Raw genomic sequence first — 23824 nt, forward strand, 5'->3', positions numbered from 1 at the left:
TCCATTATTCCTTGCCTCTAAGTTAGAACATAGATTCTATAAAAGAGGAGCAAGTCTTTTCACTGGCAGACATACTGCTGGCCAATCTCCATTTCCTTCATGGCTCTGATTAACTTAGCCCCATGTCCCTCCTGGTCCCTTAGTCCCTTCGCTGTCTTCTCCCTCTACCAATGTGTGTGAGGTGGGGAAGGAGTGGCGGTTAATGTTGGGTCCTGAATTTAGAGACAGGAAATGTGAGTTAGCTGGGGAGCGAAGACATGGGCCACCCACCTTCTGCTTTGTTGTCATCCACCAGCGGGCAGGCGGTCCGCAGGGTCACGGTGCTGAGCTCTGAGTGCCTCCCTCGTGTGTCCACAGCATAGAGGGTGAACCTGTAGCACAGCAAGAAAACAGAGCGTAAGGCCACGGCTTCAGAGAAGGCCCTGGAAGCTGCGAGGAGGAACACAGCACCGTAGCACAGGAGGAACAGCTGAAAGAACTCAGGGATGCTTAGGCTGCAGAAGAAATGATTTGGAGGAAAAATGCTAATTACTAAACATTTATTGAGCACCAACTGCCTGCTGGGCATTTTGCACTTAAAATCTTAACTTACAGGTAGCGAGGCCAGAAGGCAGGGATTATCATCCCTTGCGTTTCACCAGTGAGGAAACTGACACTTAGTTTTGTCTATTTCTCTTGTCTCACAGTTACTAGAGGACAGAGCAGTCTGAGTCTAGGACTTGAGAAGTAAAACCCAATGTTATCTTGTTTGGCTTTATAAACTCACTTATATATTCATTCATTCACTCATTCATTCAATCAACAAATATTCATGAGCATTAACTGTGTGCCAGGAATTATTGCAGGAGCTAAGATTACAAAGATGAGCAAGAGAGTCAAGTTCTCTGCTTGCATAAAGCTAATCAAAAAGGAAGCAAAAAATCAGACAACCATAAATGTAAGAGAGAATGTAACAGGTTAATACAGAAAAGACTAACGTGAAAGAGAATGTGGGTGCTTTGGACAGGTTTGTCCACGAAGACCTTCTTGTGGAGAGGTTTGAGCTGAGACATGAAAATGAAAAGGGACTAGCTTATGGGAGGAAGACCAGGGGAAGAGCATTCCATACAAGAAAACTGGTAAGTGCAAAGGTTCTGAGGAGAGGGGGATCCAGACTGCTGGAGGAATGGACAGCAGTAGGTAGCAAATATGAGAGGTAGATAGCAAACAGAGAGCAAAATGAGACGAATGGGAAGATGGGTGGGGACCTTGGGGCCACGATAGGGTGTCTGGAAGTTATTTAAGGTACAAGCCATGTCCCAACCCAGGGCACAGAATTCTTTCTGGAGCAGACACTGTCCTCTGGCCTACTTGGAGAAGGCTCTCTGACCCTTCATACCTCCGGATCTCCAAGTTCTGTGGTTTAAACAAAGTCCAAGGAGTGAGCAAAGAAAACTTTCAAGAGGAGGTAAGCCTTGGAGGCGAGCAACAATCTGAACGGAAGGGAGAAGGGATGAGCATCTAAGTGTCCTGTCTTGTCACGCCCTCCTCTTCACCAGCCTTCAAGGGTAGAGGTAGTTGTGAGGAGTGGGAAGACTGTTCCCTGGGTCAGATAGAAGAAACCACCATCCTGGGGCCCTATTTCCTTTCCTCCTTCCCCAACACGTCAACTTACCTCGTCTTATAAAATGAGCATTACACTACTCCCGCCAAGTTGCAGAATAATGAGCCCTGATTGTACATATTAGATGGTTAATAAACATGAGTTGGCCGTACAAATCAATTAATATGTGATAAGTCCTTAATATGCGTCAAGCACTGGCCTGAGCATTTTTATCTGCATTATTGCTATTGATCCTCCTAGGTGATCCTAAAAGATATCTACTATTACTCTCCTTATTTCATACAAGAGGCTCGGAGAGGACAAAAAGCTTGCCTAGAACCACCCAGTAATTACTGGGACTGGCAATTAAGTCTAGGTGTGTCTGACTCCAAAGCCCATGCATTTAACCACTATCAGCCACTGTCTTCTGGCTAAAGGTCTACGGGTACCAACACTGTACAAATACAACAAATACAATTCCATTAGGTACATTTGCCAAACTCCAACTATGTTGAAACAGTGCCATTTCACATGTTTTTCTAATCTTATGAAAACTTGCTAAAGTAATCGCCCTCATTATCTACATCTTCCAGAAGAGGAAACTGAAGATCAAAAAATTTGGCAATTTGTCCAAAATCACAGAGCTGGACAGTGAAAGAGCCAAGATTCACACCATGGTTTGTCTTACCCTAAAACCTGAACTCCTTGCCCTTAGCTGCCACTCTGCCGCTCTAGCTCTACCACTGCTGGCTTAGAGGGTCTGAACCTGGTCATCTCTCAGGCCCTCTGAGTTTTCACACCTCATGACCTGGTGCCCCAATGTTTTTGTGAAAGGCACTATAAATCAGAACTTCTCAGTACTAGGTGCACAGTAAGCAGAAGCCAGTATCTTTCTGGAGAAAACACTATTTGTCTTTTTTTGTGTGTAAAAATCTCCTTTTGAAAAAATAACTCAATTTCTCTTCTAAAGAACTGTGAAGGGTACTCATGTCATCCCAAGAATGTGTTTCTAGCTTATTCTGTGATAATGCTTCTGAGTTCCATTGTAATTCAGACAGTACATTAGTGCCATCCTGCCTTTTCTAGGAAGTTGGTATTTTTTGGTGCACATAGGAATTCACCAGTCATGCCAGGTCTATGTTTACAATGCCATGAGCCCGGCTGGCAGCAAGCCTTATAACCATATATGCTCCACAGTCTTTGCTGCTATGGGACACTGCCACCAGGCCCATGACAGGCCCATGGAGACACCTCCCAGCACCACAGGAATGTGCACTGCTCTGTCCCACCCGTCTTCTGCAAAGGGGACTGGGGTGAGGAGTCAGGCAGGGAACAGGGCAGGAGGACTCTTGTAGCCCAATCAGCATCCATTCAAACCTTGGCTCTGGTGTTCACTAGCTGTATGACCTTGGTCTAGTTGATCATCCTCTCTGCTCCTGTCTCCCTAAATGTGAAACAAAAGCAAACAAGTCCCTCCCTGCAGAACTGTCAGTCCAAGTGTAGGAAACCTAGGGTCATACGATGGCTGAGTGCAACGCTAGGCACGAATGCCATCTAATAAGTGGTCACTGGTGTCCTTTACACGCACTATGCCAGTTAATCTTCATGATGATACACTGGGTACCATGATTGTTCCCATTTTATCAATAAGGATGTTGGTTCCAAAGAGGCCAAGTAATTCACCCATAATTATGTATTAAAAAATAAATAGCAGCAGGGGACCAGAACTTAGGTCTGTCTGAATCCCAAGATTATGTTCTTAATCACACTGTACTATACTACCTTGTCAAACCTAATTCCACCTTGTATCTTTCATCAGCTGACTTGCAGTGCTGGGAAGGGTAAGCAAGTGTAGGTCTACTCCTAATTCATGTGACTTAAGATACCTAAACATGGAGTGTTTTGGCCTCATCTTCAGACGGAAGCCAACCTATTCATCAGCCTTCTGGGCCGTTTAGCTTCAGCCTTTGGTGAGAGAACAGCAGCACTGTTATATGGGCGTTCTCTCTCTCCACCTGTCACATCTCAGCACTGTGAGCGGAGCTCCGTTCTGGCTCTTACTATATATCCTATATTGTCTCAGTCAAGGGAGAAGTAGTGGGTGACAGAGGGAGAAGTCTGGTGTTGAAGGTGGCCAGGCTTGGGTTCACTTTCCATTCTCTTGCCTTGCTGTGTGACCTTGGACTAGTCACTTCACCTCTCTGTGTTTATATCACTTCTCTGTTTGAGGCATCTTGTGATAGGAAGGCTGCTATCCACTTCACAGATCAGTGTGGACGAATGTGAAATTTAAGTGCTATACAAGGGGAGGTATGGCTGGGAAGCCTTGCACAGGGGTTGGAAGCATGACCATCATGAAACCCCAGGACGTGAGAATAAGTAAGCGGCAAAGGAGGAAGGTAAGGACAGTACCAGGTAACATCATGTAAGCACTTACTGTACACACAACAACCCATCTAGAAAGCAGCAGAGGCAGAATCCAAACCACAGCCTGCAGCTTGGGTATGTCCCCAGCACTTCATACAATACTAGGCATATGACAGGCCATCTAAATATTTGGTAAATGAATGAACTTGAGCATAGCACATCTCATTTCTCAATTTCAGTTTCTGCGTCAGCAAAATGGGGATAACTGTACAGACAGTGTACGGTTGTCTCAAGGATCACATAGAGTGAGGCATGAGAAGTGGCTTGTAAGTTGCAAATTTTTATGAAGGCTATATAAAGAGCACTTACTTGGGCAAGAGTACACATTTTTAAAATGCTTTCTTGGAGTAGAAGAGGAAACATATTTCAACTGAGGAGAAAGTGGAAGGTTGTAGTAAATAAAACATGTGAATGAGACTCCAAACATGAGGACTTGGAGACAATTTTTAACACTGCTTTCCCATTGGCCACTTATGTTTGCATGATGCTTCTGTAATATATTTCCTCCACCAAGAGAGTCCGGGGTCACCTCTCTGCTTAGCCAAGCAGCATGAGTAACAGCATGCTGGGGGGGAAGCAGTCTCAGGTTTTCAAGTTATAAAATGTGGGTAGAATCCTCACTTTCCCCAACTGCTGGCTGAGCATTCTTTGAAAAGTCACTTCACTGTTTCTGAGCCTCAGTCTCTGAACCTGTAAAATAGGGTGAAATTAACCATACCTCACAAGTTGGGGGAACAAAACTCAACAAAATAGTGATTGCAACAGGCCTGGTTCACTCTTCACTTCCTAAAAGACAGCTTCTATTTGTGTCATTAGAGTAACTCAACCTGTCAGTGGAGGCCTTAGGCCACCCTGCCAGTGGGAGCGGAGGGGTGGAGAAAGAGGAAGATGACAAGCTCACGGGGCTGGGTCAAAAGTCACAAGGCCACGCGCTTTCTGCCTGTCTCAGCTGTAATTGTAGAACTGTTCCAGAGACACATCTGAAAGCTGTTAGGGGACCAGGGGCTCTTTGAGAGGGGAAGAGACTGGTGGCCCCTGATGTGGGGAAGGAGGAGAGAATGAGAGAGACCGAGAGACAGAGACATGTACACAAACACAGAGCAGAGTGAAAAGGTGACAGAGAGAGACCGAGAAAGACACAGGCAACACAGATCTGTGTTCTCAGGGGTCAGGAGGGCCCCAGTTACCTTGGTCCAGCTCTTCCATTTTCACCCGCTGAGGCAGGCTGAGATCCACTGGCCATTTGAACTAGAACTCCTGAGCCATCACCAAACTCCACATCCTCATTCTACAGGTGGGAAAACCAAGGCCCCAAGAGGAGAGAGACTTGCACAAGGACCTGCTGCCAATAAGTTAAGAATAAAGACACTGGCTCTCCTGACTCCTCCTTTCAGTGCTCCATCTACACACCATCTTGCTTCCTGTACAACCAGCTGACTTAGGTCTGTTGGACCTATGGGATACTTTTATTATAAAAGAGGTGGCTCCAAGGATGAAGTGGGATGAGCTATTTAGGAAACTGGAACTCCAGGCTCAAACCCTTGCCACGCCTCCTCTGATCCTGTTTCAGGGGAAAGAATACTGGCCAACACGGCTGAAAACCTGAGTTTGCATCCCAGCTTTTCCACAGACTGTGGGTTGTGAGATCTTGGATGCCTAAAGCAATGCGGTCTTTATGTGGTGGGATTTCAACGTGTGGGGAGATGCCTTGGGACTGGCTACTCAAATGCAAAGTATTTTTCAGTGTTTCTTCACTGTCTTCAGGACAAAGCACAAACTCCTCCCCATGGGCCCGCGACGTGACTCCTTGCTCGCGGTGATGCCTGGCACGTGAGCGCTCAGTGAGAGAGAGCTGTGGGTATTGTCAAGATGATGACGATGATGAAGATGAAGATGATGCCGCCACTGCCCGAGGCTCTGAACCCCCTGCCATCCAGAGTAAGTCGTCCTGGTGGAGATCAGAGGTGGGTAGGTGGAGAGGAAGCTGTTGTCAGTCCCATCCAAGACCCCCAGACCCGATCGCGGCAGGGGTGACTGAATGAAACTGAGACGTTAATTGGAGGTGAGAGCTTCTCACCGATCTGACAGGGGGTAAGAGCTGAGACAGAGCCTCAGAGGCCCACGTCAGAACCAGGTCCCCGAGAGGACGGGAAAATGCGTTTGAAGTCTCTAGGCCAACGCCTGCTCTTCCCCAGCCATCACGCGATTTAGGCATTCTGGGGAGGCAAGATCTCCTTACTGATTTGAAGGGAAACAGATGTTTCCAGGCCAGAGTCCCTGGTCTTGTAAAAATGCTCCTTCCCCCACACAGCTTTGGCAAACAACTTTCCGTTAACTCAACCCCTACCCTCCATCTACCACCAGCTACCACCACTCCCCTCCCCGCCATTCCCAGCACAGTGTGCAAATCAGGGGTGGTGGGAAAAACACCAAGGCCCAGCTCCAGCGGCAGGTATGAGCAGCCAGCCAGCCAGGGACACCCCACTGCCTTTTCCTGGGTCTCAGTCTCTGCAGCGAAGGAACTAAACCAAGATGAGCTCTGAGGGATAGGCCAGACCTGATATTCTAGGGACTGAGGGCATTTTCCTCTGAAAGAGTTGGTACTGTCCCTTCCAGATCCTTCTCCATTGGAGTCCATGGCAAAGAGCATGGGCGTGCCTTAGCAGGCTCCGGGTTTGAATTTGGACTCCATCAGCTACTGGGCAAGAACAACTTAACCAGGGGGCCTTGGTTTCCTTATCTGTAGAATGGGGACAAAGGATCCATCTATGGGGTTGTGAGAATTAAATCAAAATTCAGTTGCCCACCACCCATTTAGGTTTTTTATGAAGGAAATTGAGCACCATACCTCTCTCCTTGAACCAACCATGACGCACAGAACAGTCTGAACCCAGAGGAGTTGTGCAGTAATATTTGTGACTGACTCCTGGCAGTTCAAAGACTCAAGTATGTAACCCAGCTCTGCTTTAGCAGTAGAAGAGCATTCTCGTTTTCATGATCACGATGAAGCAGGCGGTGTTGTGGTTAAAAGAGAATTTGGAGCTTGATGACCTGAGTTCAGATGTTGGTTCTGCAACCTCCTATCATTGTGACCTCTCTGTTCTTCAGTGTTCTTGTCTTTAAAGTGTGGATGATAATATGACCTCCTTCAAAGGGATGCTGGAGGAATAAAGTACTCAAAACAGTGCCTGGCACATGGTCAGTGCTAAGTAAGCACTGACCATTATTTGACGTGTGTGTTTAAATGATAAATCTCTTCTATGACAATTTTAAATGAGTCCCCCACCCCAGTCCTTTGACTTTGCTCCCACTGAGAGGCAGGGGTCTATGCCCTTTCACCTTGAATGCAGCGGGCTCCTGAGTGCTTTCATTAACAGAGTGCGGCACAAGGGATGCACTGTAACTTTTGAGTCTGGGTCATAAAATGCTACACAGCTTCTGTCTAGCTCCCTCAAGCATTCTTGCTTGGAGCCCTGAGCCACCATGCAAGACAGCCAACTACCATGAGGCCACCCCTGGTGTGAGGAAGGCAGGCCATGTGCAGAGGCCCTGTTAGGCACTTCAGCTGTCACAACTCAGGTCATCCGAGCCCAATCTCCAGGAAGATGAGTAAAGGAGCCCTCAGGTGATCTCAGCCCAAGCAGTGGAGTCACTCCCAGCTTTTGAATCCTTGCAGCTGAGGCCCTGGTCTTCATGGAGCAAAGACAGCCCAACCTGCTGTGCCCCGTGCCAATGCCCGACCCACAGAATCCATCAGCCTAATCAAGCGGTTGTTTTAAGCCACTAAATTCTGGGGTCATTTGTTATGTCATCAATAGTAACTATAACAGTTTCCAAGCATTCAGAGCAGGGGTCAGCAACGATGGGCCATGGGCCAAATCTGGTCTGCTGCCTGTTTTTGTGACGTTTTAACGGAACATAGCCACTCTCATTTTCCTAAAACCTGTTTCCTGTGGATGCTTTCATGCTACAGTGACAGAACTGAGTAACTGCAAGGGAGCATATGGTCCACAAAGCCTAAAAAACGTACTATCTAGACCTCTAGGGAAAAGTTAGCTGACCCCTGAATTAGAGTTTTGACTGCACTTAACATTAAAATCATTTGCTTACATTATTTCATTTGATCCCAGGGTTAGACGTCATTCCCATTTTACAGATAAGCTCAGTGAGTTCAGGTGACTTGTCCAAGGTCACACAGCAATTCTGACTCCAAGTCTAATGCCACAACAGCCTGCTGAAGATCTGGACTGTGGTTTGGATTCAGACACTGAATGAGCAGTGCAACCTTGGTCAAGTTCTACCACGTCCTGCCCTTTGGTTTCCTGGCTGTGAGATGAGGGGTCTGGGCAAGATGGTACAGACTGGCTGCCAAAATTCAGTTGTCCCAAGTTTCCTGCAGCCGAGTGCTGGCCACCAGGCAAAGTATCTCCGTTCTCCTTTAGTCCAAGTGCATCTCAGAGGGACTTTGGAACAATCAGCCAGGGGCTCTGTGGATACCTGCTCTGTTCCACATGCAGCCCCCTACTCCCCAACACCAAAACCCAACTTTCTTATCTCTTAACTCAGACTGACAAGCCATGCTTTCTGCCAACATAAATATTTAACTCCAATACCCAGCACAGAGACACTGGCATGGTGTTAAGGACTCTAGCCCTGGTTTCTACTTTCAAAACAACCCAGTCTGAACCATGATTGGGAGGCCCTGCCTGGGACAAAGGTGAGGCAGCCTGTGGTTGGGCTCCAAACATCAGCCCCGCCCACCTGCCCTCCCTTCAACCCCTCCAGCTGCATGAGCTAACAGGTAAAGAATCAGGGGAGGGGGGAGCCTGTAGAGAGAGCTCTGGGGGAAGGCCAAGTCTGGAAACCAATGAGGGCCTGAGCTCAGGCAGAGGCAACAACAATCGAGAATCAGTGTTACACACACACTGCTCTGCCTGCCAAGGCCCCCAAAATTCACTGGGTTTTTGAGCGTTACACTCAAATCCTTAGTGCCAAGAAAACTATAACTCAGGAGTGAATTATTCGCATACTGACATTTAAAATCAAATAAATACAAACTGATTTACAATTAAACAGGCTGAGTGTATCTCCAACACTCAACTAATGAATGAGCAATTACTACAGCAGCTCGGCTCTGTGTGTGGAGCACCTGAGAGATGCCTGGCTCTCTACTAAGCAGGGAAGGAAATCACTCAAAGAGAACAAGAGTGTGGTCCTTGCTTTCAAAGCGCTCACAGAAGAGCAGGGAGGTGATCAAGTGAACAAGAAATGGGAGGCAGTGTTCCAGCACTTCAATAAAAACGTATTGTTGTCCCTATGTTTGCTTCAGGTATGTCCCTTCACCCTTCTTGAAAACAGTGGAGTAAGCCTTAGATATGCATTCAAGGGTCACCTGGGTCAGCTGGCAACCTACAGGGGATGTCAACCACCTATAAAAACCTCATTGTCTCCTACAAAAAGCATGGTGACACACCTTACCCTCCCCACCCAGAAAGCCTGAGAGGTATGAACATGCCAGTGCCTTTTAATACACAGGTAGTATGCAAATGGTCTGCCTAAACTCATTCATCCACCTAGCAGGTACAGCCCACCCCGCTCCTTGAAAGGAAAATTCAAGCCAATCGGCATTAGCAGCAGCTCTTGTCCTCTGCCTTCCTTTCCTTCTTCTCTGTCTCTTCCCCTTCTCATCCTCCCTCTTCTCCATCTCTCTTTTCAGGGAACAGACAACATAACTCCTCTTCAACTTGTATTCCTGGGATCCTTGAAGCCAAGTGTGGCCTTTTACTTATATATTTATTGCTTTTAGGGCAAAACAGACACAGACTAAATGTATGGTTCCAAGTCAAGGAATGAATTATGCATGGAATGCCCAACTCCTCTTCAACTTGTATTCCTGGGATCCTTGAAGCCAAGTGTGGCCTTTTACTTATATATTTATTGCATATTGGACAACCTGAAACCCAGATTAAAAACAATAATTTTCAAGTGACTTCAGTTACAGAATTCTTTGCATGAAAGCATAACTTGGAAGCATGTTGAACTGAGAGGCAGAGGACATGATTTGTAGGTTTAACTTCATCAACTAACATCTGTCTTTGGTCAGATGATTTGACTTTTCTGTGCCTCAGGTACCTATTGATAACCCCACAGGGATGCTGTAAGGACCAAATAGTCTTTTTGGGTGTGAAAGTGCCTTAGAGATCCCACACACATTTTTGGGGCACCTACTCTGCGTCAGACACATTGCTGGGAACTTTTATATAGTTGTCTTCTGTTCTCTTTACAACTGTCTAAGGGGTATGTATTATTAAATCCATATTTACAAGTGAGCCATAGAAATGTGAATGGACTTTCCCAAGGCTGAACAGACAGTGGTTCAGCCAGGCCGGGCCCCAGTCTAGGCCTCCTCATTCAAAGTCCAGTGCTATTTCCAAATACAATGATTAGGTATTCATTGGTCCCAGCTGGGTCTTGAGTCACAGTTCAGAGGAGGCTGGCGTTTATTAGGAGGATGAACTCCATGTTCCCAACTTCTGACAAGGAAGAGGTCTCAGGACAGGAACACCATTGCCTTCACCCCCTTTCAACACAGATACTGCTCCTCTTTCCACATCAGACCCTAAAGTCATCTTCCTCTGCGGTGCCTTTGGAGACTGCATTTTGCCAAAGCCAAGCACAGAGGAAAGGAGGCCAAGTAGAGGTCACCAACTTGGATTTATCCTCGGATGTTAAATTAGGGAAGGACACTCTAGGCAGGATGGTTCTTATCTACTTCAAGCTGAGCTCTGTCTCCACCTCACATGGGTGGAGGGGTGGATGTGGGGAGAAGGACCAACCCCTGCGCTTGGAGTCTGAAGGACTGAATTTGATCATGGCTCTATTTCCTGTTCCTATCACCTCTGAGAGCCTCAGCTTCCATATGTAAAATTCGGTAAATAATATCTGCCTGGTGAGACTGTTCTAACAATGAAGTAACATGGAAAACACCTAGAACAGTGCTTGTAAATGTTATCTTGCTTGTCTTGCTTATTTGTGATACTCAAGTGAGATGAAGTGGGAACAATGCTACTTTGAAACTCAACCTCATGGGCAAAGGCAATCACCCAGGGGATGTTGTAAGCAATAAAAACCACTGTTTTTCTTAAGGTTTGGTTAGAGATCTAGCTCAGCCACTGGAGGTGTAGGTAAATCATACTATGTCTACGAGCCTCACTTTCCTCATCAGCCGCATAGTGCCAATCCCTGCTTTCAAGAGAAGTAGGAGAATTAGAGACAATGCATATAGTGAGCTACTGGCTCAACTGGGTCTGAACCTTAGGCTGCCCTGGCTTTGCCCCAGTCGACACTATGACCTTGTGTGATGTCCTTCCCCATAGACCTTGCCTTCTTTTCCTATAAAACAATGGATCACCAGATGCCTTCACTGGTAAAATCTACCAAATGTTAACACCAGTCCTTCACAAGGTCTTCCCAAAAAATAAAAATGGAGGAAACACTGCCAGCTAATTAACTGTATGAAGCCAGTGTTATTCTGATACCCAAAAAACAGACAAAGATACCACAAGGAAAAGAAAAGAAAAGAAAAGTCCAATATCATTTATAAACATAGACACAGAATACTAACCAAGTACGGTAACATATAAAAAAGGATTATATAGTATGACCAAATGGGATTTAGCCTATGAAAATAAGATTGATTCAGTATATAAACATTGACCAAAAAGTATATCATATTAATAGGATAAAAGATAAAAATTACATGATAGACACAGAAAAACTTTAACAAAATGCAACACATTTTCATGATAAAAAAAACACCCAACAAAATATGAATAGAAAGAAACTTCCCCAACCTGAGAAACAGCATCTGTGGAAAACCCACCATTAACATCATACTTAATGGTAAAGACTGAAGCTTTCCCCATAAGATCAGGAACAAGACCAGGACGCCCACTTTCACTACTTGCTATTCAGCATTGTTCTGAAGGTTCTAGACAGGGCAATGAGGCCATAAAAGGAAACAAAAGTTATCTAGATAGCAGAGGAAAATGTAAAACTATCTCTATTTGCAGATGGCATAATCTTATCTTGTATACAGAAAAACAAAGGAATTCACTCACATACACACACACACACACACACGTACGTACGTAAAAAAAAAAGATTTAATAAAGTTCAGAAAGGTTACAGGTTAAAAGAGTAATATACAAAAATCTATTGTATTCTATATCCTAGCAGTGAATGAACAGAAAATAAAATTAAGAAACAATTCCATTTACAGTACTGTCAAACAGAATAAAACATTCAGGAATAATTTTAACAAAAAGTGTGGAAGACTTACACACTGGGAACTACAGAATATGATTGAAAGAAATTAAAGAAGAGCTAAAAAATGGAAAGGTATCTTGTGTACATGGACTGGAAAACTAACACTGTTAAGATGAAAATACTTCCAAATTTATCTATAAATATAACACAATCCCTATCAAAATCCCAGATGATTTTTTGTGGAAATTGACAAGCTCCTATAAAATTCATATGAAAATGCACAATACCCAGAATAGCCACATAATCTTGAAAAAGAGTCCTCAATCCTATGTGCCAGTGGGTACTATGTGAGATGAGATGAGATTAAAAAGAAACATAAAACACAGCCCTCAAGGGCTCCCAATTCACTTGACTAGATCGATCAATCGATCAATCTATCTCATATACACATGTCATCTTTGCCAATCATTGGCTATATAAAATCTAATTTACTCTTTACAATAATCTTAAGTACCAGATTGTATTATCTATACCAATCTATATTTACAGATGAATATTCTCTATATTTATCTATATTTACAGATGAAGAAACAGAGTCTCAGAGAGATGAAATGAGATTCCTGAATCCTACGGGTCATATGTTCCAGAGCAGGGTCCCATCCCAGAGCCTACCCAACGCCAGGTCTGTGGTCTTTGTGTTACACAGCAGCCCTGCCGTGAATTAACAGTACTTTAATCCTAATCCAGAAAGCAGCTAAATCGTCCTTGAACAGATAAGACATATCCACATGCAACAATGGTGAATAAGACAGGATAGAAAGTTAGCACGGGGAAAACTACTCAGAGAGGGGTAAAGGGGTTGACAAAGTCTTTCCTTAGGCAAGAGCTACAAACCTTTACCTTCACCAGTTTAGGAGGGCCAAAGTGATAGAGGGCAAAGGTACAAATAATATGACTTAAAGATCAACTATCCAATCCAGAATGCCAATAAAAAGCTTAAAGATGATGAAATCACATTGGGCTTGGACTTGCGATATCTCAGTAGAATTCCCAGCAGAGGTGGGAACTGCAGAGGATCTGGAAGCAGTTGCCCAGAAAACTTGAGGGAAACCTTGCCTATGCTGGCCGTGATTCCTGAAGAGAACTCAAAGCGTTCTCATAAGCTGTAAAAATTGCTAGCATCAACATAGCATCTGATCAAGTAGTTCATTCAACCCCGTTGTTTAACTAAGGCTGAGAGTGGGCAATCAACTTTCCTAGGTCACATAGTAAGTTCAAACCAAATCCAGGATTTGAACCCAGGCCCCCTGCCTCCAAGGCAGGATGCTGTACAGACATTTAGCATGGTAAGCAGATTTACAGTGAGGACTAAGAACAGTGCTGACAGCAGGGTGCCCTTCCCACAAAGGTGTCCCCCTGCCTCTACTCCACTTAGCATGAGCTGTCAGTGGGGTCCCCAGAGAGCCTTTATACTGGGCAGCTTTTGCTCTGTTTTGATTTTCTCTTTTCTCTTTGATGACTGCTCTCTGGGCCACACTGCCCTGATCTCTGCTTGCCAATATGGCCTAACTTACCACTTCTTCCCATCAACCATTATGGATATTAAGTGTCGAGTGCTCCAGGTGCTACACGCCGGATCCCTGTCTTCCCAAGACCCTTGCAAAGGAGGTGCCTCACCCTCCCCCATGAGTAGGCTGCAGAAACAGGCTCAGAGCCCTCTGGTTACTCTGGAAGGACACCTGCCTGAGATGCGGTAGGGTATCAGATCTGAACCCAGGTCTGTCTGGTCTGTCTGTCCCCACCACCAGTGCTGCATACTCCCCACTATGCTGTCCCTCTGTGCTCTAGCCAGCAGGTCTGATCACTGCCGTGAACTCAGGCAACCCCACAGAGCCTTTGCCTAGTATCTCAGAGTCCCAACTGCCATCCAGTTCCCTTTGCCCCATGAAGATAAGCCTCTCTGGTCGACTGGACACATCAGCCTTAGAAACCTTGAGACACCAGAATAAGGGAACAGGCTGGGTGGGCATGGTTGGGGCATCCGGCCCTGATAAGACCTCGCCACGGCTGGACAAGCTCTCAGAGACGTAAGGCTTTGCGTAAGCACAAGATTAGAAGAATACATTATTAAAATATTTATTTACTTTCTTACAGGTATTGACATAAAAAGGAGGGGAAAAAAAGGTTCCCAGGAGAGATAAGACACAGTGGGACTTTCTGGGCCTTGGTTTTGAATATACGATTGTTACAGGAATTAAATTAATATTAATAATAAATAATAACAAAAGCTACAAGGGTCAGCTGGAGGCAGCTGGGGTTTCACTTTGCTGACATATGAAACTAAGAACTGATGGTGGAAATTAAAAAGCAAAATGACAAGCAAACAAATAAGCAAACAAACTCACTCTGTTCTTTGGACTAGACTGACACAAATTTAGGACAATGGTTATGTCTTGGGAGGGAAGGAGGGAACAGAACACAACTGGTGAGAGGGAGACAAAGAAATCTTCAAGTGTATCTTTAATTTGAATTCCTTCTAGGGGAAAAGAGAGAGCTCTGAAGCAAATGTGACAGAGTCCTGACATGTATTAATCCTGCATGGTGGGCACATGGAGCCTTATTGCACTGTCTCCATGTTTTCTGCATTTTATTTTCATTTTCATGATTAAAGCAAACAAATGAATGCATCCCTGACACCTATCAATTTACACTTTGCAAGGCTTATTACACAAATAACCTTGAAAGCAAGACAAAGCAGGGTTTATTGCCCACATTTTACATTCAGAGAATTGGATGTTTGCAGGGAGGGTGGGGATGGGGCTTTTTAATCAAGGACAGACACATAGTGGCAGAGTGATAGAGCTGGCACTTAATCAACTGCTGGTTGAGGGCTCCTTGCGCTGTGTTCACCTTGACTTTGAAGACAAAACTGTTCCCTCTTGCAGAAGAATCTCTGGGGTTTGGATTGGTCCAAGGACTAAGATGGCACCGAGACACTTCTGATCTCCAGGCTCTTGGCTAGTCCACCTACCTTCATGTCACTATGCTCTCCCACAATAAGCCTTGATGTCTTTGGTTCAGCAGAAGTTTCCTGAAGCTCGGATATGAGGCTGGGACTTGTAGGCAGGTCCCCCTGCTTCACATTCACACCAGCCTACTTTCCAGTGACTCTCCTTGCCTAGCCGCTTTGTGTGAGTTTGATTGTTGCACCTAAGTGGCGTTTTCCACATTCCTGCCTTCCTCAGACAGAACACCAAGTGTGCAGTCAGGCTGCACAGTGCTACGCTTAAGGACCCAAGGTGCTGGCATCAGAAAGATGAAGATATAGACCCTGCTCTATGCTCCACCCCTATGAGCCTCTATTTCCTCATATGTATAACATGGATGATAACACTCTGAGGACAACAGTTCTTAGTTTTATTTCTTTCCTTTACTCAATCTTTCTTTCTCCTTTTTCTGGAAGCATTGGTGCCTGTATCCACCACTTAGGACCAATTTCTCCATCTCTTCTTGTGATTTGGGTCGGACTGTCCATTTCATACACCTACCTCCTACATCAGAGGTGGTGGTATCCCCTAAACAAGGCAACTAGAGTCCCTTCTTGAGGATTGATAGGATTGGTAGGAAAGGGGTATGTCTCTTTTTCCTGAGATCATAGGCATGAAAAACCATCAAAGCTTGTAGATGCTGGGGTCCATCTCCATCTGCCGAGTGGTCATGTCTCTCTCTACCTGGCTCAGAAACACATTTCCAGGCTCCAGGAAAGACCCACACTTGCTCAGATGGGACTAACTGCTTCTTCCTCTGAGTGTCTTAGTACCTAGGATGTGAAGCCATGAATGACGCTGTCTTCATCTATCCTTTACTTGCTGTCATCCCCCTGGTATGTGAGCTCTCTGGGAGGAAGGAACCACATCTCATTCTCCTTCTAACTCCATCAGCCTCTCACACGGTCATGGTATCCTTAAAAAATTTCTTGCTATTTCAGAAACAGATGAGAGTCAAGTACGCTTAAAAATCAGGAACAGAATAATGGGGAAGGTTGCCAACTCACATAGGCTTACTTAGCTTACTTTTTATCTTCTAGAGGACAGTCATAGTCCATAGTAGGTATTTAGAAAATGCCTTATACCTTAGACTGGCCCAAGAAGCAAGGGACCGAAGTAGAGTTCTTACCAATAAGCATCAGGCAGGAGAAACTGACGCATGCTGATGAGTTGTCTCTGGTTCACTCCACACCCTCTCTCGTCCTGCTTATCTGAGACTGTAGATTTCAACCACTCTCCTTTCTTCCAATTCTGGTCTATCCCAGACCTCATTGCTTCTCATCTAGGCCTTAGGAATAGCTCCCTTGTTTGCTTCCTACAGTTCTCTCCCACCTCCAGCCTATTCCAGTATATTAGCCAAAGGGATCTTCCTAAAGTACAAATCTGACAATGTCTACTGAGCAGCTTAAAATCTGAACAGCTCCCCTTTCCCTCAAGATAAAGTCCCTCTATAGTTTGACCCCTATCAACCTCTTCAACTTCATCACCCAAATTTTCCCCATTGCTCTATGACTTGAGAAGGGTTTGTAAATTGCTATGTTACCTTGCTCTTCAGTCACATATGACTTCCTCTCCCTGGAAAACCATTGTCCCTTCTATGTTCACCATACTGATCCTGTTCTTCCTTTAACACTCAACTACAATGTGATCCTTTCTTGGCCAGCTTTCACTGGACTAGGAGACATTCTCCCTTCTGACCTCATACATCATTGGCCACATTTTACCGTGAGCGACATAGTGGCAGGAATGATGGTGTTCACGGTCTTCAGGATGTAGTATAGAGCCCTACAGAGAAGCAGACTCTCTAAAACAAATGGTATGAGCAAACACCAATGCTGATGGGGGGATGTTACACTGAAACGCACGGTGAGAGCATAAGTGTGCATGGGAGGGGTAAAGGAAGGCTAGAGGATGTCATTCCTGGCTGCCCAAAATTTCCTTGTTTCCCCACTTTTTTTCCATAGGTCAACATTCGTCTAATGTTGGAGAACCAGTTCACCACTTTTAATTAGCTTGTGGTATGGTGGTTGGTGTATACATCTGGCTCCTCCCAGTAGAAGAGGGAGCTCTTTAGGGCAGATACCATGTCTCAGTGCCCTCTGTGTCCCTTACAGGGTGCCACAGGAGGGAAAGTCGTGCAGGTTCAGACCATGGGCTCTGAGGTCTGAAAAGACCTGCTTTTGCAAATGGAGACCAAAAGAAAGCTGGAGTAGCAATACTTATATCAGACAAAACAGATTTTAAAATAAAGACTATTACAGGAGACAAAGGACACTACATAATGCTCAAGGGATCAATCCAAGAAGAGGATATATGTACTCAACTATATATGTACTCAACATAGGAGCACCTTAATATATAAGGCAATTGTTAACAGACATAAAAGGAGAAATCAACAATAACACAATAATAGTGAGGGACCTTAACACCCCACTTACATCAATGGACAGATCATCCAGACAGAAAATCAGTAAAGAAATACAGACCCTAAATAACACATTAAAGAAAATGGACTTAATTGATATCTATAGAGCATTCCATTTGAAAATAACAGAATACACATTTTTCTCAAATGCACATGGAACATTCTCCAGAACTGACCACATGCCGGCCCACAAAGCTAGACTTGGTAAATTTAAGAAAACTGAAATTGTATCAAACATCTTTTCCAACCACAATGCTATAAGAAAAATACGAGAAAAAAACTGCAAAAACTGCAAACACATGGAGGCTAAACAATATGCTACTAAACAACCAATGGATCACTGAAGAAATCACACAGGAAATCAAAAACTACTTTGAGACAAATGAAAACAAAAACACAATGATCCAAAACCCCTGGACATAGCAAAAGCAGTTCTAAGAAGGAAGTTTATAATGATACAAGCCTACTTCAGGAAATAAGAAAAAAACTCACATAAACAACCTAAACTTACACCTCAACAGCTACAGAAAGAAGAACAAACAAAACCCAAAGTTAGTAGAAGAAAAGAAATCATAAAGACTAGAGCAGAAATAAATGAAATAGATACTAAAAAGCAATAGAAAAGATCAATGAAACTAAAAGCTGGTTCTCTGAAAAAGTACATAAAATTGATAAACCTTTAGTCAGACTCATCAAAAAAAAAAAAAAAAAAAAAGGAGAGGGCCTAATTTAATAAAATCAGAAATGAAAAAGGAGAAGTTACAACCAACACCACAGAAATACAAGGGATCATAAGAGGCTATTATGAGCAACTATACACCAACAAGAAGGACAATGTAGAAGAAATGGACAATTTCCTAGAAAGGTAAAATTTGCCAAGACTGAACCAGGAAGAAATAGACAATATGAATAGACCAATTACCAGTTCTGAAATTCAATCAGTAATTTAAAAAATTCCCAATAAACAAACATCCAGGACCAGATGGCTTCACAGTTGAACTCTACCAAACATTTAGAGAAACGTTAACATCTAAACTTTTGAAACTATTCCAAAAAATTGCAGAGGAAGAAACACTTCTAAACTCATTCTATGATGCCACCATCACCCTGATACCAAAACCAGACAAAGATACCACACACATAAAAAATTACAGGCCAATATCACTTATGAATATAGATGCAAAAATTCTCAACAAAGTGCTAGCAAATTGACTCCAGCAATGCATTGAAAGGGTCGTACACCATGAAAAAGTAGGATTTATCTCAGGGATGCAAAAATTTTTCAGTATCTGCAAATCAATCAATGTGATACACCACATTAAAAAAATTGAAGAATTAAAAATCATATGATCATCTCAATAGATGCAGAAAAAGCTTTTGATAAAATCCAACATCCATTTATGATAAAAACTCTCCAGAAAGTAGGCACAGACAGAATATATCTCAACATAATAAAGGCCATATGTGACAAACCCACAGCTAAGATCACACTTAATGGGGAAAAGCTGAAAGCATTTCCTCTAAGTTCAGGAACAAGACAAGGATGCCCACTCTCACTACTTTTATTCAACATAGTTTTGGAAGCCCTAGACATAGCAATCAGAGAAGAAAAAGAAATAAAAGGAATCAAAATTGGAAACAAAGATGTACAACTTTCACTGTTTGCCGATAACATACTATACATAGAAAACACTAAAGAATTGACCAGAAAACTATTAGAACTTCTCGATGAATTTGGTAAAGTTGCAGAATACAAAATTAATATCAGAAATCAGTTGCATTTCTATACACTAACAACAAAATGGCAGAAAAAGAAATTAAGGAAACAATACCATTCACCATCATCCCAAAAAAGAATAAAAGGCTTAGGAATAAGCCTACCCAAGGAGGCAAAAGACCTGTACTCTGAAAACTGTAAGACACTGATGAAAGAAATTGAAGATGACATAAACAAATGGAAAGATATACTGTGTTCTCGGATTGGAAGAATCAATATTGTTAAAATGGCCCAACTACCCAAGATAATATACAGATTCAGTACAATCCCTATCAAATTACCAATGAGATTTTTCACAGAGCTGGAACAAAAAAAAAGTTAAAATTTGTATGGAAACACAAAAGACCCCAAATAGCCAAAACAATCTTGAAAAAGAACAGAGTTGGGGGAATTACGCTCCCTGCCTTCAGACTGTACTACAAAGCTATAGTAATCAAAACAATATGGTACAGGTAAAAAAAACAGACACATAGATCAATAGAGTAATCAAAACAATATGGTACAGGTAAAAAAAACAGACACATAGATCAATGGAACAAGATAGAAAGTCTAGAAATAAACCCACACACTATGGTCAATTAATCTATAACAAAGGAAACAAGAATATACAATGGAGAAAAGAGTCTCTTCAACAAGTGGTGCTCAGAAAACTGAACAGCAAAATGTAAAAGGCTGAAATTAGAACATTCTCTAACACCATACACAAAAATAAACTCAAAATGGATTAACGATTTAAGTGTAAGTCTAGATATTATAAAACTCCTGGAGGAAAAAATAGGCAGAACACTCTTGGACATAAATCACAGCGATATATTTTTTGAACCAGCTCCTAGAGTAACAGAAACAAAAACAAACAAATGACATCTACTTAAACTTAAAAGTTTTGCGCAGCTAAGGATACCATCAACAAAATGAAAAGACAATCTACAGAGAAAATATTTGCAAACGATGCAAATGACAAGGGACTAATTTCCAAAATATATAAACAGTTCATACACCTTAATACAAATAAAAAGCAACACAATAAAAAAAACAGGCAGAAGACCTAAGTAGATATCTCTCTAAAGAAGATATACAGATTGCCAACAGGCACATGAAAAGATGCTCAACATCACTAATTGTTAGAGAAATGCAAATCAAAACTACAATGAGATATTACTTCACACCCATCAGAATGGCCATCATTAAAAAGTCTACAAATGATAAATGCTTGAGAGAGTGTGGAGAAAAAGGAACCCTCCTACACTGTTGGTGGGAATGTAAACTGGTGCAGCCACTATGGAGGTTCATTAAAGAACTGAAAATAGACTTACCATATGATCCAGCAATCCCACTCCTGGGCATATACCCAGAGAAAAATATAATTCAAAAAAAACCACATTCACCCCAATGTTCATAGCAGCACTATTTGAAATAGCCAAGACATGGAAACAACCCAAATGTACATCAATAGATAACTGGATAAAGAAGCTGTGGTATATATATATATATACAATAGAACACTGCCCAGACATAAAAAAGGATAAAATAATGTCATTTGCAGCAATGTGGATGGACCTGGAGATGGTCATTCTAAGTGAAGTAAGCCAGAAAGAGAAAGAAAAATGCCATATGATACTGCTTGCATGTGGAATCTTAAAAAAAAAAAAAAGGACACAAATGAACTTATCTACAAAACAGAAATAGACTCATCACAGACATAGAGAACAAATTTATGGTTACCGAGGAGGTAAAGGGAGTGGGAAAGGATAAACTGGGAATTCGACAACTGTACCTCTTGGGAGTGATGGAAATGTTAGCTATCTTGATTGTGGTACTGGTTTCATTGGTGTATATACATCTATCAAAATTCATCAAACTGTACATTTGAAATATGTGTAGTTTACTGAATAGGAATCATACCACAGTAAAGGTGTTAAACGAAAAAAGATCTGCTTTCAAATACTAGTACTGCCATTTACTCTCTCAGTGACCTTGCCCACATACTGAACCTCTGTGAGCCTTTATTAGCTCTAAAGTGGGGGGGGGGGAAAGTGTCTGTCTAATGAGATTACAGCTATGATTAAATGTGATATTACCTGTATTCAATTTTTCATCTGGTAACTATTGAGTGCCTTCCACATGTGCGCTGTTGAGTATACAGAGATCAACAGAACAGACACCATCTTTACCCTCATAGACTGTCAGGTCTAATAGGAGACAGACGTTAACACACACACATAAACGTGTCATTGCAAAGTTGAATAACTGAAATAAAGGAAAGGGATGGGGAACCTAATTTAGGCTATGGGTTCCGAGGATGCCATTCTGAGGAAGCAACATTTGGGCTGAGAACTGAAGAATGAATAAGAGGTGCAGAGTGTGTCAAGGCCCCGTGATGGGTGAGAGTAAGATCTGGTGTGCGCTGGCTCATTAAACACTAGAGTGACTTCTGGGGAGGTTGGACTAGTTAGCGATTAGGAACCTGGAGCCAGCCTGTCTGAGTTTAAATCCTGGCTCTGCTGTTGACTAGGGCATGACTTTAGGCAAATTTCTTACCTTCTCTGGGCTTTGGTTTTCTCACCTGTAAATGAGGATAATAAAATGCTGCCCTCACTGGGTTATAGAGAGGATTGGATACTTTAGTTTGTGTAAAGCATTGAGAACAGGGCCTGGCACACTGAAAGCATGCTAAATGATAGCCATGTGTATCCTCGAGTCTTCTGTTTTTCCTCCGAAGTATTTACATGGAAAGTATCATGAAAAAGGAGGCAAAGGCTTCGCCTGTGGAAGACATATCCAGGCTAGAAACTGAGAAAGAATAATGGGAAATTATGGGAGGTTGTCCAAGAAAATCCCAGGAACCCAATTTGCCTCTCTGTAAATGGTATAATCCTTGCCTCTAGAGTAAGGACGTGTCACGGTGCCAATGGCACTCCTGAGACAACGCCAAAGGACCTCCTTTGGCCTGCCATTGGTTATCTGGATTTGGACAAGGTTGTTGAGATTCCTGAGGGAAAGTGTAATTCCAAGACACTGTATTATTTTAAAAATTCACAGGATTAAAGCAAAAACAAATACAAAACTCCAGGGATTACCACTGCTTTTTTTTTTTTTTTTAGAGATGCTCTTGTGGATTTAATATCCATCTAGAAGCCAGCAAAATTGCTGTTTATTTATCCTGTAGCTTCTGAGTGTCTTCCTTGTCCCTGAGCTCTCTCTCCTCTCCCTGTTACAGGCCATGGATAGGATTAAGAAAGATCTATTTATGGTCTTAAGTTACTGCACATGTTGCAGGAGAGACTTCTGGGGGCAGGCCTGTGATAAGGAGGGAGAGGAGCTGGATACAGTTTTGGGAGGCAGGCTGCTCACCCACCCTTCAACCTCTCCACAAATGAGACCGCTCCCCAGGCCTGCCTTGCTTGTTTGGGTCTGTGAATGTTTCCCAGAAAGAAATAGTAACTTCTCCTTTTTCTGGCAGGGGCGCCTGATGAAACTCCCTGAAAACAGGGCCTCTCCCTCCCCTTCTCACTGGCCTCACACATGCTAATGCAAATGAGTCCTGACCCAGCCAGGGGTCTGCGGGAAGGCGGCCAGGAGCTTTAGAACAAACACGCAAAGAATGTTATTTCATTTCTGGCATCCTGGGGAAAGAGGGACAGAGAGAGGGAAGTTGGGCAGTAAGGGGGTGGAGTGAGAGAGAGAGTGGATACAAACTCTACTGCAGTTAAGACTGAAGCAGATGGAAAGCATGGGAGGAAACTGGTAGGAATAAGGGCCTACTGAGTGCCAGAAACTGGCATATAGAATACATATATTTTTAATTCCTCATGCACATTTTGAAGTTGAATATCTTATCACCACTTTTGGGGTGCTCTCAAAACTTCGGCATTTTTTCCTAGGCCACCCAGCTACAAAATGGTAGAGCCAGGATTTGAACCCAGATTTTAAAATTTCACATCCCGTGTTATGCTTTCTCAATGAGGCTGGCTTATTGGTTGTCCTCTGATAGACTCTCAGGGAAAACTGTGAACATGACAACCTCAAATCCTACAGCTCTCTTCATCCACTTCTTTCTCTCCGTCCCTCTCTGCCGATCTAATTCCAGATCCAGGATCTCTTACCAGGACACTTGTAGCAGCTCCCTAAGCATCCCGTGCTCCACAGAGATCATTCTAAAACCCAAAGGTGGCCTTCTCACCACTGCTCAAGTCACTAGTTCCTTGGTCTGCATCACAAGGCCTTGCAAGTCCTACCTCTCCAATCTTATATACCATGTATCTCCAACTATCCTGAACTTTCTGCTGTTCCCTTACATG

General features: G+C 43.2%; 1 protein-coding gene across 10 annotated transcripts in view; it reads right to left on the reverse strand.

Annotated features, from left to right (window-relative positions):
• The window catches only part of ASTN2 (astrotactin 2), an 800822-nt gene that overhangs the window by 15802 nt on the left and 761196 nt on the right, over positions 1-23824 (reverse strand). For all 10 annotated transcript variants that reach the window (XM_032478291.1, XM_032478290.1, XM_032478299.1 and 7 more), the window contains one exon: positions 271-371. In XM_032478291.1, coding sequence (XP_032334182.1) covers positions 271-371 — 101 coding nt within the window. The remainder of the gene's footprint in view (positions 1-270; positions 372-23824) is intronic.

The sequence above is a fragment of the Camelus ferus genome, chromosome 4, assembly GCF_009834535.1.
Source record: "Camelus ferus isolate YT-003-E chromosome 4, BCGSAC_Cfer_1.0, whole genome shotgun sequence".
Classification (NCBI taxonomy): Eukaryota; Metazoa; Chordata; class Mammalia; order Artiodactyla; family Camelidae; genus Camelus; species Camelus ferus.